The sequence below is a fragment of the Phodopus roborovskii genome, unplaced genomic scaffold (genome assembly GCF_943737965.1).
Source record: "Phodopus roborovskii unplaced genomic scaffold, PHOROB, whole genome shotgun sequence".
NCBI lineage: Eukaryota > Metazoa > Chordata > Mammalia > Rodentia > Cricetidae > Phodopus > Phodopus roborovskii.
In genome coordinates, this window is record NW_026126470.1 from 5725840 (window position 1) to 5743030 (window position 17191).

The 17191-nt window shown below is 38.7% G+C and overlaps 1 protein-coding gene across 1 annotated transcript in view; it reads left to right on the top strand.

Annotated features, from left to right (window-relative positions):
- The window catches only part of Pros1 (protein S), a 62118-nt gene extending 45308 nt beyond the window's left edge, over positions 1-16810 (top strand). Inside the window, exons 11-15 of the mRNA XM_051191725.1 lie at positions 3222-3389; positions 4763-4931; positions 9909-10057; positions 11706-11931; positions 15544-16810. Coding sequence (XP_051047682.1) covers positions 3222-3389; positions 4763-4931; positions 9909-10057; positions 11706-11931; positions 15544-15704 — 873 coding nt within the window. The 3' untranslated portion in view covers positions 15705-16810. The remainder of the gene's footprint in view (positions 1-3221; positions 3390-4762; positions 4932-9908; positions 10058-11705; positions 11932-15543) is intronic.
- Positions 16811-17191: the final 381 nt, after the last annotated feature.

Consider the following 17191-nt stretch of genomic DNA (forward strand, 5'->3'; position numbering starts at 1 on the left):
TTTCAAGACAGGGTTTCACTCTGTAGCCAGAAATCTGCCTGCCTCTGCCTCCCGAGTTCTGGGATCAAAGGTGTGGACCACCGCCAACCAGCAAGTATTTTTTTTAATTAGAGAAATGCATATCATAACAACACAAAAAATTAATTCAGTTTTAAATGTAAGAATATAGATAAGGAGCCAGTTCTGAACAAAGAGCATACACTTAGGAGATTTAGCAACCAGAGTACTTTAATATCTTCCTATAATACTATAAGCTTACCTTCTAAAAATAATTGAGATCGTCTTTTTAATCAGTTCAGTTAAAACTGAGACTTTTCTAGGAGAAAAGATGACCCCTTGTTGATAGTGGGGAGAAGAGTGGGGGAACCATTGGTTCTGTCAGTATCCTGGAGCTATTTCTGGAGTCTCTATCTTAGGATGTGGGGCTCTTTGAGGTAGGAATATAGATGACGGGAGGCAGCTTCAGTTCCATGTTTTTTAGTCAGTATTTATGATCGTTGTTAAACGAGTGTTTAGTGACATGTTCATGGTTTAATTTAAATCACCCCTTGTAAGATATACTCTGTGTGTGTGTGTGTGTGTGTGTGTGTGTGTGTGTGTGTATACACACATGTGTGAGTATAAGCACACCGGTGTGTATGTGCTTAGTCAGGTCTGGTATCTTCCTCTTGCTTTCCACCTTATTTTCTGAGATGGGGGTCTCTCATCTGGTCCTCACTGATTTGGCAAGACTAAATTGGTCAGCAAATTCCATTCATTTGTCTGTCTCTGTCTCCCCAACACTGGGATTATTGGTGTATGTCATAGTAAATGGCTGTGTGTTAGGGATACAAACTCAGGTTGTCATGCTTGTGTGTCATTTTAATTGAAAACTGTTCATTTAAATTGGTCTATAAATGGAACTTTTATTTGATAGCATTTGCTTCCTTAATTTTAAATTATTTTAAATTTTCAAAATATATTTTAAAAATAAGAAATTCAGTTTAAAACACATTATCCAAAATTGTTTTATAATTCATAAGACCTACACAGGCCATGCAGTGATTAAACAATTATCATGGCTAAAACTTGAGGAAATAATGCTACTTTATAAGTGATTTTGTCACTTATTTTGTATGATTCCAATACTGGAGGTGTAACTCATTCAACAGATGTTTGTTTAGCCCTAGGTTTGTTAATCCTTATTCTACCAGGGAGGCTACAGTGATGAATGAAGCAGTCATTGCCCACACAAAACTTACATTCTAACACTGAGTGGCAAACTGCACATAAATTGTATCAGGTATTCATTGATGCTATGAAGGCAAAGGGAAACAAGACAAGGCATGACACTGAGTGTGGGCACGATCAGTGAGCACGTGACATTGAAGAGCTGAGCTTGACAAAGTTGCGTCTGAGCAGAGGCTTGAGAGAGCAAGTCATGTTAAATGTGGGCGAGGTTATAGTGATTCTGTGCAATGTGAACAGCAGATTCCACGTCTTATGGGGGAGGGTGTTTGGTGTGTTTGATGAATGGTGCAAAGATGAGTGTAGATGACTTGGACTGGGAGAGAAGAACAGTCAAAATGAAGTCAGGATTGAGGTCTGGATAAAGGCCTTTGAGGACCCCAGTGAAGACTTGGATGTTATGCTATGTGGGAAGTCCCTGAATAGTTTTGAGAAGTGACAGAATGTAAGTTACATTTTAAAGAATAGTTCTGATCAAAACTTGATGGCATTTTGGAAACCAGTCGATAGAGAGTAGGGCAGGGGTTACAAGACCATTGCAGCGACCCAGAGCAGGCTTGACTGTAGCTTTGAGGGGGTGTTCAGAGCAGGGTGTGGACAAGTGAGCACATCCTCGGGACATTTTTTATGGTACGTCTTTGTTAAACCTTATGTTAGTGTTTTTTAATTGGTATCCACTTTAGTAACACGAACCCACAGACATAAGCAGTATATAACCAGAGTTACAAGTGAGTTCAGCTTATGCCTGTAATATTTGTTTAATAGGGCTCTCACGTGCAGGTACATGTCTTAGAAGCATGTGTCTTGTGTTATGGTCAAACTATTTTTAAAATACAGAAATGCAAAATTACATCTTGGAAATATAGAAGTGGTTTAAATATTTCAAAAATCAAATGTTGCTCTTATCAGAGATGCATGACAGGTAAAGATTCAAGTGACATGTAATTCATTCCCAAGAAATCAATACTGGTCAAAGAGAATGGGAATAATTGTACATGTTACTGTGTTTACATGCTATTGCTTGCTTTCTCTTATTGATTAGTAAGCCTTTGCCTCACAAGTGTGGCAGTGGCAACAACTGTCTTCCAGTTGTGTAGGATGACCTTTCATTCATGCTTACTGTCACTTTGAACTGTTTCTTAAAACCAAAATTACTTTCAAATTTTTAAATTTAATTTTGAGTTTTGATTTTTAAGGACTAATTTCAGATTTTGAAAAAAAAATACAGTTTGTGCTGCACAGAATGGTGGCCATTGTTAATTTCTTGTAACTTATATTATGAATTTACTACTTTATTGATTCTGTATGTATAATGCATTAGTTGCAAAATAAGAGTACTTAAGGTTTTTCCTCAGCTAAAAAGGCTCATCTTTTTCTTTTTGAAACTTTTTGGTGTTGTGGTGGTTTGGAAAAAAATGGGTCCCAAAGGGAGTGGTGTGCAATTAGGAGGTGGAGCGTTCTTGGGAGAAGTCTGTCACTGCAGGGGCAGGCTTTGAGGTCTCTTTTGCTCAAGCTTGGCTCAGTGTAACAGACAGTGCATGCTATGTTGCCTTCTGATCAAGGTGTAGCCAGCACCATGTCTGCCTGTATGCTTCTATGCTCCCGATCATGATGGTAATGGACTAAACCTCTGAAACTGTAAGCTGCCACCTCAATTAAATGTTTTACCTTTATAAGAGTTGCCCTGGTTATGTTTTCTCTCTACAGCAACAGAAACCCTAACTAAGACAGGCATAGAAGGGTTAAAGGTATAGATTATAATTGAATGTTAAAATGTTAGTGTTTTTAAACTTTAAGATGTACTTCTGAGATCAAGTTCTATCTCCTTAAAAATGGGCTTTAATCACAGTTATGCTCTTCAAGTAGGTCTGAACAAATTGAAATTCTTATTAAATCGATTGCTATAGAAAATCATTTAATGGAACAACGTGAGTTTTCAATCAACTATCTCAAATAGCTGTGCAGTGATGTTTGCTTTGTGTTTTTAATTATAGGTATCTGTGGAAGAATTAGATGACAGAGTCAGCATTAAAATAGCTAAAGAAGCTGTGATGAATATAAATAAACTTGGGAGCCTTTTTAAACCTACAGATGGGTTTCTGGACACCAAAATATACTTTGCAGGATTACCTCGGATAGTGGAAAGTGCACTCATTAAACCGGTAATGTTGAAGTTTGTGCCATTCATCTTAGGTGAATTCCTTTGTCTGTAATAGGTTTAAAGATGTGTTTTCATGACACTCCATAGAATTTTGCTAAACATACCAAGTGTGATAATTTGTGTTGAACACAGGAAAAGAACTTGAGACCATTGAAATTATAGTAAGGAAATAAGAAAATGACCCTTGTGGTTTTGTGTTCATTTAAATTGTAGCATTGTTCATTAAGCAATGGGTTTGTTAATTTCTCAAGTGGTCAGCTCAGTATTCATATTGGAATATTCTGCACTCAGCCATTAAGTGTACAAACACATACTTCTAATCCCAAAATCACGTAACTACGAAGCCAAAGTCTTTCTTAGCTTTATTTTAAGAAAAAAAATTGGAAGTTAAGGGTAGCACTGAGGGTTGATAGAACGTAATAAAAATGTTAGTTACAACAGATGAATGCAATGCTTGACAAATAATCACTGAATAGAGTTGAGGAAAGCAATCATCGCCTTTGAAGATTTTACAAAATGTCACTTGATCAGCACTCAGGAGACAGAGACAGGCAGATCTCTTGTGAGTTCAAGACCAGCCTGGTCTGCAGGATGAGTTCCAGAATGGGCAGGGCTACACAGAGAAACCCTGTCTTGAAAACCAAAGCAAACCAAAACAAAACAAAAAGAAAGAAAAGTCACTTGAATTCATGGCTGTGACAGAAGATCTGGTTGATCTAATTTAAATATTTGCTACTTTATATTTACCTACCTGTCTCTCATCACAACTCAAAGTTAGTTTTACTTTTAATAGATGTCTATGTGATATTAAATTGGATTAGTTGCACCATGCCAACACAAATATTCCATTTTTTTTTAAATTGGGGGATTACAGTACTTTAATTGGAAAGTAAATTAATCAAGAAGAATCGCCATTTATAAAATGGCCACCATGCACTTTGAAGCTGGCTGGATATTTTTGTGAGGCCAAAAGAGTGTAAGCTTCTTGTTAGTGAAGAGGAGTAGCATCTGCGTTGACAGATAGTGCTACATTGTAAAGGCACACCAAGAATGGCAGCAGCTTAGAGCCCAGGGCCACCCTGGAAGCATAGGGAGAATTTACCACTGGATCTGGCTGATGTGGGAACAACAGGGGGGAACCTCAGGATGTAAATACCATCAGGACCCCACTGGAGGCCTGCGATGGTACAGTTTCATTCTGTTGAAAATTACTATTGACCAGAAAGAAAAAATTAGTTCTAATAAAAAGTATTTTAATAAACTATCAAAGAATGGTTTTCCAAATGCAACCTATATTGAGAATCAGTTGAAGCTGTTTAATCCTTTCTATGTGACCTTAAAGTGTACTCTTTGATTTATATCTTACTGTACTAGATTAATCCTCGTCTGGATGGATGTATACGAGGTTGGAACTTGATGAAACAAGGGGCTTTAGGTGCAAAGGAAATTATTCAAGGAAAACAGAACAAGCATTGCTTCCTCACGGTGGAGAAGGGCTCCTACTACCCTGGTTCTGGAATTGCTCGGTTCAGCATAGATTACAGTAAGTGATTCCTGTTGTATTTCTCTTTTCTCACTAACCATTAAATCCATCCACTGACAAAGTGCAACGATTAATTCTGTTAGCAATACCGAGTGAATGAGTAACTGTTATGGCAGGCATTGTTGTATATGTGTGGTTAAATACTTATAAAATGTTCAGGTATTTTAGGAAAAATGTACTGACTGGTAAATCTCCTCCTCCTCCTCATTATTATTGTTATTATTATTATGCTTATCATTAGTTTGGTTCACTGGGGGGTAGATTCAATTGACTGATTTTTAAAAGTTCACTGCTTTTGCAGTCTGTTTGAAGTCACTAATCAATGCATAGAAAGCTTGGTTCTGATGTCTATCATTTCTGTTGACCTGTGTTAAAAGTTTCTGTCTCTGCTGAGGTTATTGCCTATGTGTTATGCTGTGAAGCTCCTCCCAAGCCTTCAGTATACTCGTAATACTAATATTAAGTTGCAGCATATGTGTTCATGTGAGCATGGACATGTTGTTTCTTTAATGTAGGTTGTTTTCTCATGTGTCTCCGTGTGTTCTGTAATGTTTTGTTTTAAGGGTGGGCATCTTACATGCAATAGTAGAGACATGGTGGAAACCAAGCACACTTTTCCTTGGCTAAGTCCTTACTGACATGGATATTGGTCAATTTAGTGAGGATTTGAGACTTTTGTTGAATTAGTAGTTGAGGGGTGGGCTTTATAAAGAGGAAACCTCTTGGGAAGGATCTTGTTCCCTGGATTAATTTCCCCTCCTGAAATTTCCCTTGTACTGGTTCCATTATTTACCCTCAGACTCACAAGAGTTGTCATCATGCTATTTATATGGCTACTTCTACAATTGTGAGCTAAATAAATCGCTTCTGAAAATATATTACCTAGGCTGAGGGACTATCCCTTTTTGTGGAATGGGCTCCCAAAGTCCATACATGTACTAGGGATAAATACTGATGCATTACACATCCTACTTTTTAATACCTTTGGAAAATGTGCTGATATGATTCAGTTCTGTTTGACTGGGGGCTGATAAGAAAGTCTTATCAGACTGAGTTCATAGTGAAGCCTGAATGCACTTTTAAGGATAATTGACTGTGAATATTCCTGAGTGTACATCCTGTACTTCTGTGTAGTTAAGCACGTTTGAGAGAATTTTAGAATTAGATTTCTTCCATCAAGTATCCTGCAGGTATATATAATTAATATAGGACTAATTACATTCTCTTCTGAAGAGTGTTAATTACCACTCTTACTAAATGCAGAATGCTCATGCTGAAGGTAGTTTTCTAATCTGATAGGTCAAACTGAAATATTATAGTTTTAAATATAATTTCCCTAGTTTTTACTTTAAGTTCAATACCGTCCCATAAATCAGCAGTGATGACTTGTATGACCTAAACAGGTTCTGGGGTCCAGCAACAGTAGACTGGAGTCTGGATGCTGAGGAGTGCAGGTCCTGCTTTTTTTGTCAGGGTAGCTCCTTGAGCTGGATGGAAGATGCAGTTATGAGCATCACTGAGCCAGGTATCAGCCCTTAGAGCAGAGTTAGGTGCATTGATGTAGGAAAGATTCTTGCCTATAGTCTCTGTTCAAGCTCCTTTGTACAAATTAAGGAATTCAAACTTGCATAGAATGAATGTCTGGACATGCCTGGCCAGTGTTCAGGCTCCATGGTGGGCAGATCATCAATAAGCTTTAATGTAGGCTAAGGCAGGTACACAGGAAGCTGACCCTGCAAGCCACTGACTGGCTGAGATCTTTGCTCTGCCTACATAGACATCAAGGGTGGACAATGGAAAGTTCCAGTCCTAATCCTTGCCAGCTGTCCATCCTTTGACAGTAGTAAACGGAGTGGGAAGGCTACAGGAGCAAGGTAGCAGCCCTTTAGTGTTACAGCTCTCCTGTAGGTTCTCAGAACTAGGACCCACAGTTCCATAATCACAGTCCAGCACACTTTACAGCAGCTGACATTGGCTCTGGGGTATCTGAGACCCCTTGGCCCTAAAGGCTTGACAACTCTCATAACTCTTCTAGTGGTGGTGGCCTGCAGGGCCTCTTCTCTGGCTCTTTAAGGCTTTCTAACCATCTACCTCAGTTCTGCACCCTCTCTTTGCTTCTGCCACTGCTGGTTCCTGCCCTGGCTACCCTCTAACTGTTCTGCTGCAGCTTGGAGAAGCTGGTCGCCTTGCTGCTTTGCCACCTAAGCCTGCTGGCAACTCTTCTGTGGTCCCTGGTGCTGCTACCTGGCTGCCTTGATGTCGTTTGTACTGCTTCCTTATTCATTTTCCCAGCTCAGCCCACACTGGTAGAAGTAGGCAAGAAAAAGACCACTTTTGATAATTCCTGCTGTCTCAACACCAGGGGAAGTGGCAACAATCAGCCAAATAGCGTGCTCTTATAGCCACCAATCACAGTGTTGTCTCTTTAGAGCTGGTCTCTGACGATCCTCGATCCTCTGCTAGGCTACCAGGGTTAGTGTCCCTGCCCTGGTTTAAGTGGAAATGATTATAGGGTCATCTAGAGTTCAGTGAGGACTGTAAGAGCAAAACAGCCTTGGCCCAGAGGCTTTACCTCCCGGAGCTGAGCAATTAGCTTCAGTTGTTGTGTAATTATCTCATGGTGTCCCTGGAGTGTTTTATTTAAGTAGCTGGTGCTGGCATAAGGTTAGTCTGGCTGGCTACTGGAGTGACAGACCTTTTGTTCAAGGCAGGAAGGGCAATAAAGGTGAGCTCACCAGTCTCCAACTAGAGGTCAAATTGTCCGTCCTCCAATATCTTGCTTATTTACAGGGAGATGAGATCTGGGAGGAATATTTCCAATAAGAACCCTATTTTTACTAGTAATAATGATTTTGAGTTTTCTTGGTATTAGCTTCATACTTTTTAGACAAACTATAATCTGAGTTCAGTTTGAATAGTATTTTATCCTTGCTGATGCCCTCAGGGGGAGATAAGCTCTTCCTTAGGTAGGTTTTATCCCTGGCTCATCTGATGGAGTATGACATATTTGCAGCTGTCATAATTATAACTGAGAATGTCTGTGAGCTCTGGCTTCCAGCTCATGTCCTTGTTTAGCTTTACAGTGAAAAAGCAAACAGCAATGATCACTCCCAGAACCTGATTTGTTAAAGGAAATATTCCAGAAGAGGAAATTAAAGTAAGTTACATTGGCGCTAAAACATTACTTTCACAAGTTATTTTGTGGATAACTTTGAAAATTACTTACTTCATAATTAATATTTAATGTTATAACATAACTTTCACACATGCTAATATTCATTTTAGTGTGAATTCAATATCCTTTGCTTAATTTATTTCACAATAATTTCATATATTCTTTCTGCATAAGAGTTATAATGAGATGTGTAGTCTCATTATATGCAGCTAAACAAGAACATCTAGCCAAAAGAACTACATTTCTTCATTCATTTTTACCCTTTCAAAGATTCCAAGTGGCATATAAAATTTGTTATATATCACTCCACAGTAAAAGAAGACTTCATTTACATTATAAACTCATGTTTTAAAGTACTTGATATTAAGTAATTTACGAACTTAATGAGTGACTATGTTCTGAAAATGTGTCTGTCCTGGTTTCAATTCCAAAAGCAACTTAGTGGAGAAAGGGATTTATTTCAGCTTACCGTGCTAGGTCACACTGGGGAAGTTGCAGTGGCAGGAACTTGAAATAGCTAGTCACATCCATATTCAAGACTAGAGAGAAAAGAATGCATGCATGCTTATTTATTTATTTGTTTACCCTCGGCACAACTTTTCCTCTTTTATACAGTTTAGGATCATCTGCCTAGGGAATGTTGCCACCTGTAGTGGGCTGGGTCTTCCTGCATCAGTTAATTAGGATAACCCCCCACAGACATCCCCACAGGCCAATTCAATGTAGACAACCCCTCATTAAGAATTTTCTCCCAGTTAACTCTAGGTTATGTTCAGTTGATGATTAAAGGTAAGTACCACCATATCACTGGGCAATTTCATCATTTGGTGAGCAGATTTATGTAAAGTAAGCCAACTATAACTTCACCGGGAGACATAATCTTAGGAGAACATTGTCATATGTGTTTCTATTATTGACATGACTATAATTACGAGTGCATGACTATATTTTTGAAAATATTTATTGTCTGTTATGAAAACATACCTGCTATTGCCTGCACTCCACTTTGATAGATAACTAGCTTAGCAATTTAAAAGATGGGAAGTACTAAAAGACACTATCACAGAGCAAGATTCCCCAACCTAATTTAAAAATTGACTGTACACTTCACAGTATCTCTCTGCTAACAGACTATCTACTTCTCCCTCTGTATAGAACATGTTTTTCCTTCCTATTGCTGTAGACTGAATAATGACAGGGGGAGTTGATGGCTTTTATATCAGTGTTTTATATAAGAAACAACACAATAAATCAGCCAGGTGTTGGTGGCCCATGCCTTTAAGCCCAGCTCTCGGGAAGCAGAGGCAGGCGGATCTCTGTGAGTTTGAGGCCAGCCTGGTCTACAGAGCTAGTTGCAGGACAGCCTCCAAAGCTACAGAGAAACCCTGTCTCGAAAACAAAACAAAACAAACAAACAAACAATACAGTAAATTGTTGAACTTCCTTCTAAATGTGTTCTGTAAGGCTTAAACGGTCTGAAATCTGAACATTGGTGATTTTGCATGAGAGGAGGAGTTGTTAAATGAGAAAGCAGGGGAAGTTAGAATGCTCCTTGAGACCACAGTCTAGCATTTTCCTCTTGGAAGAACAGAAATGTGGAGGCTCCACTTGCATTTTTAAAAAGAAAACAACCCTGTTTTGCTTTGCTCTGGTGATGTATATCATTGAGAAAGGGCATTCAAGTCTTTAGTGCATCACAGAGTATCTTTAAAAATTAATCAGATTATAATAATTGATAATTACTATTTTCTCTACTGTGATTACAATGATTATTTTATGTCTCACTTTGTTATTGTAAATAGATAATTTAACCAATGCAGAGGGTTGGCAAATAAATGTGACTTTGAATATTCGTCCATCCACTGGCACTGGAGTTATGCTTGCCTTGGTTTCTGAATACAAAGTGCCATTTGCCTTGTCCTTGGTGGGCTCCAGCTCCGAAAATTCTCAGGTAACCTTATTCCCAATCTACATGAACCTCTCCTTTGTTTGTCTCTTTTTTTCCTGCCTTATTGGTTGATATCTAAGGTATGGAAGGAGAAGATACTGGTACACTCTGAAAAACCTTTGCATCTGGAGCTATGGCTTGGTAGAGTCATGCGCAGGCTGCCATGGCTGTAAGACTCACACTCAGGCTGCTTTTAGACATCACAGAAAACAAACAAATCAATCCACGTTCAAAATCTGTGATGTATTATGGGAACAGGTCTCTGTACAAAATAGAGTACGGGTCCTGACTCACTACATAGACCAGGCTGGTCACCAATGCACAGAAATTGACTTGCTTCTGCCTCCTGAGTGCTGGGATTACAGGAATGCACCAAAATGCCTGATTTGGCCTTCTCTTTTAAGGAATTAAGGATGTGAATATTTATAAAGTTAAAGACTTCCTCAAGTAATTCAGAGTTGGGAAGCATAGAATTTTCACTCACCATATACATCCCAACCTGAGAGGCAATAGCAGATTACATTTACTATCTGGAAAGCATCATAGCATCTCTCCCCATTTTCTTCTTATGTTCTCTGCCTTACTTTTTTAATATCTACTCTTTACCATATATAAGTTGGCAGCAAAGGTTACCCTCAACAAGTTGAACGCTTTGAAAATTCTAGCAAAATAAAACATCCCCCTTTTTTTCTCCTTTTTAAAATTTAAAATGGAAACAATCTTATTTTACATATCGATCCCAGGTCCCTCTCCTACTCATCCTCCACTGACCCCTCCCCCCATCCCACTCCCTTTCCACTCCCCAGGGAGCATGAAGCCTTCCATGAGAGATCACCCAAGTAGGTCACATCATTTGGGGGCAGGGCCTTGGCCCTCTCCCTTGTAATTATGCTGAGGGAGAATCTCTCCATAGAGGAATGGGCTCCCAAAGTCCTCCTCTGTGTATCTGGGCTGAGAGAGTATCTCTCCATAGAAAATGGGCTCCCAAAGTCCATTTGTGCACTAGGGATAAATACTGGTTCCACTGCAAGAGGCCCCATAGCCTGCCCAGGCCCCCTAACTGTCACCTAAGTTCGGGAGGTCTGGTTCTGTCCTATGCTGGTGCCCCAGCTGCCTGGCCAGGATCCATGAGCTCCCACTTGCTCATGCTTTACAGGTCAGCTGTAAAACAACCCTTTTTTGAGACTCTTCAGCTACTTACTAGAACTATTGTTCACCATGTCCCGTCTCTTCCTCAGGCCTCTTTCCCCACACTGTTCTTGGGCTGTGTGATTACTTGGATGGCACAGACTAACTAGCTTTTCAGCTTTTATGGACACTGAAGGATTCTGAGTTTCCCACCCCCCCCCCACACAAAGTGCACCGTTCCCTTTTTCATATGTAATTTTGAAATTTTCCAGACTTGTAAACGTTAAGTATTACTGAGGCACACCACTGTATTTGGTGATATACTCTGGCTGATTTAACTGAGTCTTCAGAGGCCAGGATACATTCCCATCTAAATTAAACCTCAAGCCAGTTTTAAAATCCACTGTTAAGATTAGTAAACAATTTTACATTTAAACGTTGAGGTTCTATCACCTTTTCAGCCGTTCTTAAGTGGCTTTACCCCCAGTGCTTGCTTATATGAAGTCTTTGTTCTGCTTTCTAGGATATTGTGGTATTTGTTGAAGATACAATGGTGGCTCGAATAGAGGCGGTAACTCTGTGTTCTGACCAGCCATCCCAACTGAAGTGCAACATTAACAGACATGGCCTGGAACTGTGGAGCCCACTTCAGAAAGAGGTCATCTACTCCAAAGATCTTCAAGAGCATCTTGCAGTCTTGGACAAAGCAATGAAGGGAAGCGTGGCCACTTACCTTGGTGGCATTCCAGGTATTTCCTTGCTTTTTCTTTGGTTCTAAAAGCATCTTTTAAATAAAATCTCTTTTGGGGATTTGTTTGTTTGTATTGGGATCTCTTTACATAGGTCTGGCTGTTCTGGATTTCACTATGTAGACCAGGTGGGCTTTGCACTAAAAGATCCACTTACCCCTGCCTCCCGAGTGCTGGGATTAAAGGCATGCACTATCATGCCTGACTTCACTGATAATATCTTAAACACAGAATTTTAGTAACAAAGCATTTAAAGATGACAAAAGTTTCCAATGTCGTTTACACTTGATTTGGAGGCTTATACTAACATTTTATTGGTGTGTGTATTTTTAATGGTAAAGTAGGACTAATTGATTTTTGCTGTGTTTGGTGATCTATACCAGAAAGAACGTGCCATTTCATTCACAGGATAATATTGTAACCTCAGTGCTTACTCAACTTATTCACCACTTATCCAGTATTTGTTCACTCTGTATTTATTCATCAATTAAGAGCATCTGGGGTGGGGGGTGGGGAGTGGGGCAGCTGGAAGGAGGGGAGGGAGGAGCACTGTTGGAATGTATTATATGAGAGGATAATGATGATGATGATGATAATAATACCCCATATACATATACCTAGATAAGCAGAAAGCAATGGCTTCTGCAATGGAGGTCTTTACAATATATTTGAGGAGGCATTAAACAAGTCATTAAGGTGGTATCAAAATAATTAAAATTGTCATAAATTCTATGAAGAAAAATTATAAATCAAGTTTAGAACATGAAAATAGGGATCTGACTTGAATAAGAAACAAATATAGATTTGATATTTAAAGGGTTAAGTGAATTTAACTAGGGAGCAGGAGTGGGTACTGCAGTGTATATAGGTAGAATGGTCAGTGTATGAGCACAGGAGAATATGGAAGTATGGCTAAGGCATATTTAACGAAGTGTTGTTACAGGATGAGTCTATAAAATGGCTAAATGTACTTAGCTTAGGGAATTGTTGTAAAATACCTGGGTGTCATTACACTGTTTAAAACAAAGGAGTGGCGTATAAATATTGCAATTAAAATTTAATTCTGGGCAAACAAATAGAGGGGCTGGGGGAACAAATGTGGGAATAGTTCACTTGAGTTCAGAAGCTATGGAGTAGCCTGTGGACGCAATAATAATAGTGCCAATAATCACACTGCGTCGACCAGAGTGTGTAATCTGGACACCATACAGGGTCCTCAAATATATCAGTCATTTTAATGTTCAGAATAGTGATGTGGAAACTATTATCTCTACTTGGTAATAAGGAAGCTGCTGGACTAGAGTGGTAGCATCCATGACTGCATAATTGCGTACAATGAATCCAGTTAAGATATAGAAATACAACAAGAATTTCATATTAAAGACAGGTAGGTAGAAGGATAACTCTTAGGTATCTGATATTAATAGTTTCACATTAGGATTGCATTTTCAAGATGGGGAAAATTGGAGGAAACTCGGGTCCTTGTGTAACTTAATATTGTACTTCTGATATTGACATCATCATTTTTAAAAAATCTTTTAAAGCCAAACATTTACTTTAACATTAGAGAAGATACATTTTAAAATGCTCACATTTTCTTTATCCAGAATAAGGTTCCAGTTCATTTATATTTATTGTGCTTTGAGTTTTCTTTTCTTTTGAAAAGTTATTTATTTTACATCCCGACTACAGTTTCCCCTTCCTCCTCTCTTCCCAGTTCTCCCCCCCCCCCCTCTTAAGAGAGACAAAGCTGTTTGAAGCATTTTCCAGTCCTTTTTACAGATAATTCTCCTATGGAGAATTCCGATGTCTGGATTCATAATGACCTTTATTTTATTGCTTTAAATGCTCAAGGTCTCAATGCCCAACATATAGGACTCCTCTTCATAATAGTTCTTTCTCATTGGACTGCCAGCCCACAAATAATGACAGAGACTTATTATTAATTATGAAAGCTTGGTCACTAGCTTAGGCTTACTTTGCTAGCTCTTATAACTTAGATTAACCTGCTTTTCTTATTCTAAATTCTGCCATATAGCTTGGCTACCTCTACTTTATACTCTATGTCCAACCTCTTCATTGTCACCGGCATGCCTTGGTTTCTTCTTCCTTTCTCTACCTGGAAATCCCACCTAACCTCTTCCCACCTAGCTATTGATCTTTCAGTTCTTTATTAAACCAATGAAAAGGTGCCTTAGTCAGAGACACATCTTTACAGTGTATACAAAAACCAAAAAACACCTCTCTGATATTTTGGGGGAATGGGAGGAAATAGATTCCAAAATGTATATGCAGAAAAGGTACATCAAATTCAAGTCATCAGCTTGGTTACTTATTAGGAAGCATGAATTGCATGTGCCAATGAACTCTGAATTGAGACTCACTCACAAATTAGTTGAATGCAATTTTAGGAAATGAAGCAAACAGGGAATTCATTTAAAATAAATAAAGATACAAATTTTACAATGACACTAAATGCCTGTTGATTTTAAAGAAAAAGTGAGGAAAAATGAGAGGAGGCTAAAATTGAAATATTTAAGAGCATACTATGAAATGAATTATTTATATACAAATTAATCATGTCCAAATTTCTTTTGATGAATGAAAATTAAGTCTAAAGATTTTTTAAAGGAGTATTTTTTGTTTATTATATATATATATGTGTGTGTGTGTGTGTGTATCATGGAGTGAATTGGTGTCATAGTCAATGATGACACTATGGCTAAAATAATGCATAATTAGTGATATTTGCCGTACTCAAAGAGGATTCTTAAAAGATGCAGTTAGCTCATAGGTAGGGATTTTATCATTGTGTTGCAAACCTGAAGGTAGGAATTTTGAAGTACCTATTTTTGTCACAATGTGTTTTGAGAAGAAAGATCAAGAGCTAATGAATATACACTGTGAATTCAAATCCATGAAGGAGAAATGCCAAATGAGAGGAGGGAGGTGGGTGTCTTGGACTACAGTTCTTAGGAAACCAAGAATGCCCCATGAGCATTGAGGTCACACTTGGTAATGAGAGTAAAGTGCAGCAAAGCCCAACGGCACTAATGACCTTACATGACTCACTGAGGAGCAATTCAAAATGCTATTTTGTAGGACAGTATTAGCACATAAAAGTCAGTCTTTTATTATGACTTGCTTTTACGCTCAGCCAGAAACTATTTCTTGGGAAATATAAAAATCTGTTTTTGTTCCAGAAATTGTAAAAAGTCACGTTTGTCATGGCATTTAGAAAGGATTTCTCAGACACCACACTTCAGAGTAGAAAGAGATGATCTAATGGCACTGAATATGTTGCTCAAATTTAAAGAGAAATATGTATATCCTTTTATAGTAAATGTGGAGTATCGCAAGCTTATGTTCTTTTCTTTATGTGTGCACATTGCCTTTCAGTTTGGATGGAAACTATTGTGTTTATGAAATCGGAATTCATGATGTGCTTCACTCCTCGCCCAGTGTAACGTGTTTGCTGAATGGAATCGCATTAGTAATTTTTTTTTTTGTAGGATTAGAATTTGTTTGGAATTGTGAAGTCTGGGTAATTCTAACTGTAAACAAATTAAGATGCTGAAGTAGTAGACTAACCATCAGACATTGTTTTGGCAGATCTTTCCTTCAGTGCCACACCAGTCAATGCCTTTTACAGTGGCTGCATGGAGGTGAACATCAACGGTATGCAGTTGGATCTGGATGAAGCCGTTTCTAAACACAATGACATCAGAGCTCACTCATGCCCTTCAGTTAGGAAAATCCAGAAGAATGTCTAAAGTCTGTTTTCTGTGCTTATAATACCCCTTTCCTTGTAATTATGCTAATGTTTCTATCACCAGCTGGCCAGTGTCACCTGTGATGTGCAATGTTTGAAATGATGTGGTACTTTGTCTTTCAGATTTTTGTTATACAAACCACGTTTTTTTTTTTTTTTAAGTCTTCTATTGCAGTCTAGAAATGAAATAATGAAAGTTTTAACCCGAAAGTTTTATGTCTCAGTTTATTTGCTATAAATGACACTGCTTTAGTTTATTATTTAAGATTTCACCACCATTGAAGTAGTATTTAAATATAATTTTTTTTTTTTTTTTTTTTTGGTCAGAAAGTGAATCAGTGAAACCCAAACAAAAGCTTGTATGGCTAAATGCTAACAGTTGCAGACAGACACTGTATTTGTGTTGCTGTTCCCCGCTCCACCACCTTGTAGGCAGCAGAGCTGCTAGCATTCTGAATGAGAATAGAAAATCTGGAAGCTTTATTCCAAAGTAGTTTCGTGGAGGGGCGTGTGGCTAGCCCAGGCTCCATCTTTCTTTTACCTAGCTTTACAGTTGAGCCAAGGCCTTCTGTGGATTAGGGAACAAGGGCTGATTTTCCAGGGAGCAGGGGCACGTGAAGGTTGCCTGGAAGGCATTGATTTCTATCAGAGATGCTGTAAGGGGTGTGAACACTGGGTGGACACATTTCACACCTCTGGGCCACACAAAGTCTGAATCAGAAAGGCAGCAGCCCTTAGTGGTGGGGAGGAAAGTGAACCCGTGAAGAAATGCATAGTTTTCGTTCACCCTGGGTGTGCATTACCGTAGCTGGCTTGAATGTGATTGTTAAAGTTGAACTGCGATGAGAAGTACAGTAGACTTTTAAACAAATGGATAATGATAAGAGGGATGCTGGAAAATGGTTACGTTCCAACTTTGTAATGAAGTATGGAGGTAAGGTTGTCAAGCATTTGCTGGTAGTGCATCCCAGGTGGCAGGCTGGTGTGTTGTTCCAATCATTTGAGGTGTGTGTCAGACATTTTGTTGCCGTCTGAGTTATCAAATTTTATTTTACTGTAGATATTTTACATCACCTGAAAAATAATAAAGTGATATGTATTTTTGAAGTGTATGAATAGTATCTTTATTTGAATGACTCACAGCATAAAATTACATAACGGACACCTAAGTCTTCATGTGGCCTAGTACAACTCCAGCTGAAAGGCTGGCAAGTTTGAAATATTTGGTGAGTGGTTATATTGGTTGTAGAGTGGAGCTTGGAAAGGAAAGAAGAACAAGAGTAATACATACCAAATGCTTTGTGCCTGGCAGACATTATAGATCACGGGATAGAAGTTCTCTCCCACTATGCACAATAGGTGATGCACAATAGCAAGGGACTACTGATTGTGCTGGCGTAAAAGAGGGGACAGGGAAGGTGGCTCAGGGGGAAAGTGCTTGTTGTTCAATCATGAGGACCAATTGAGTTAGCACTCAGAATACTGGGT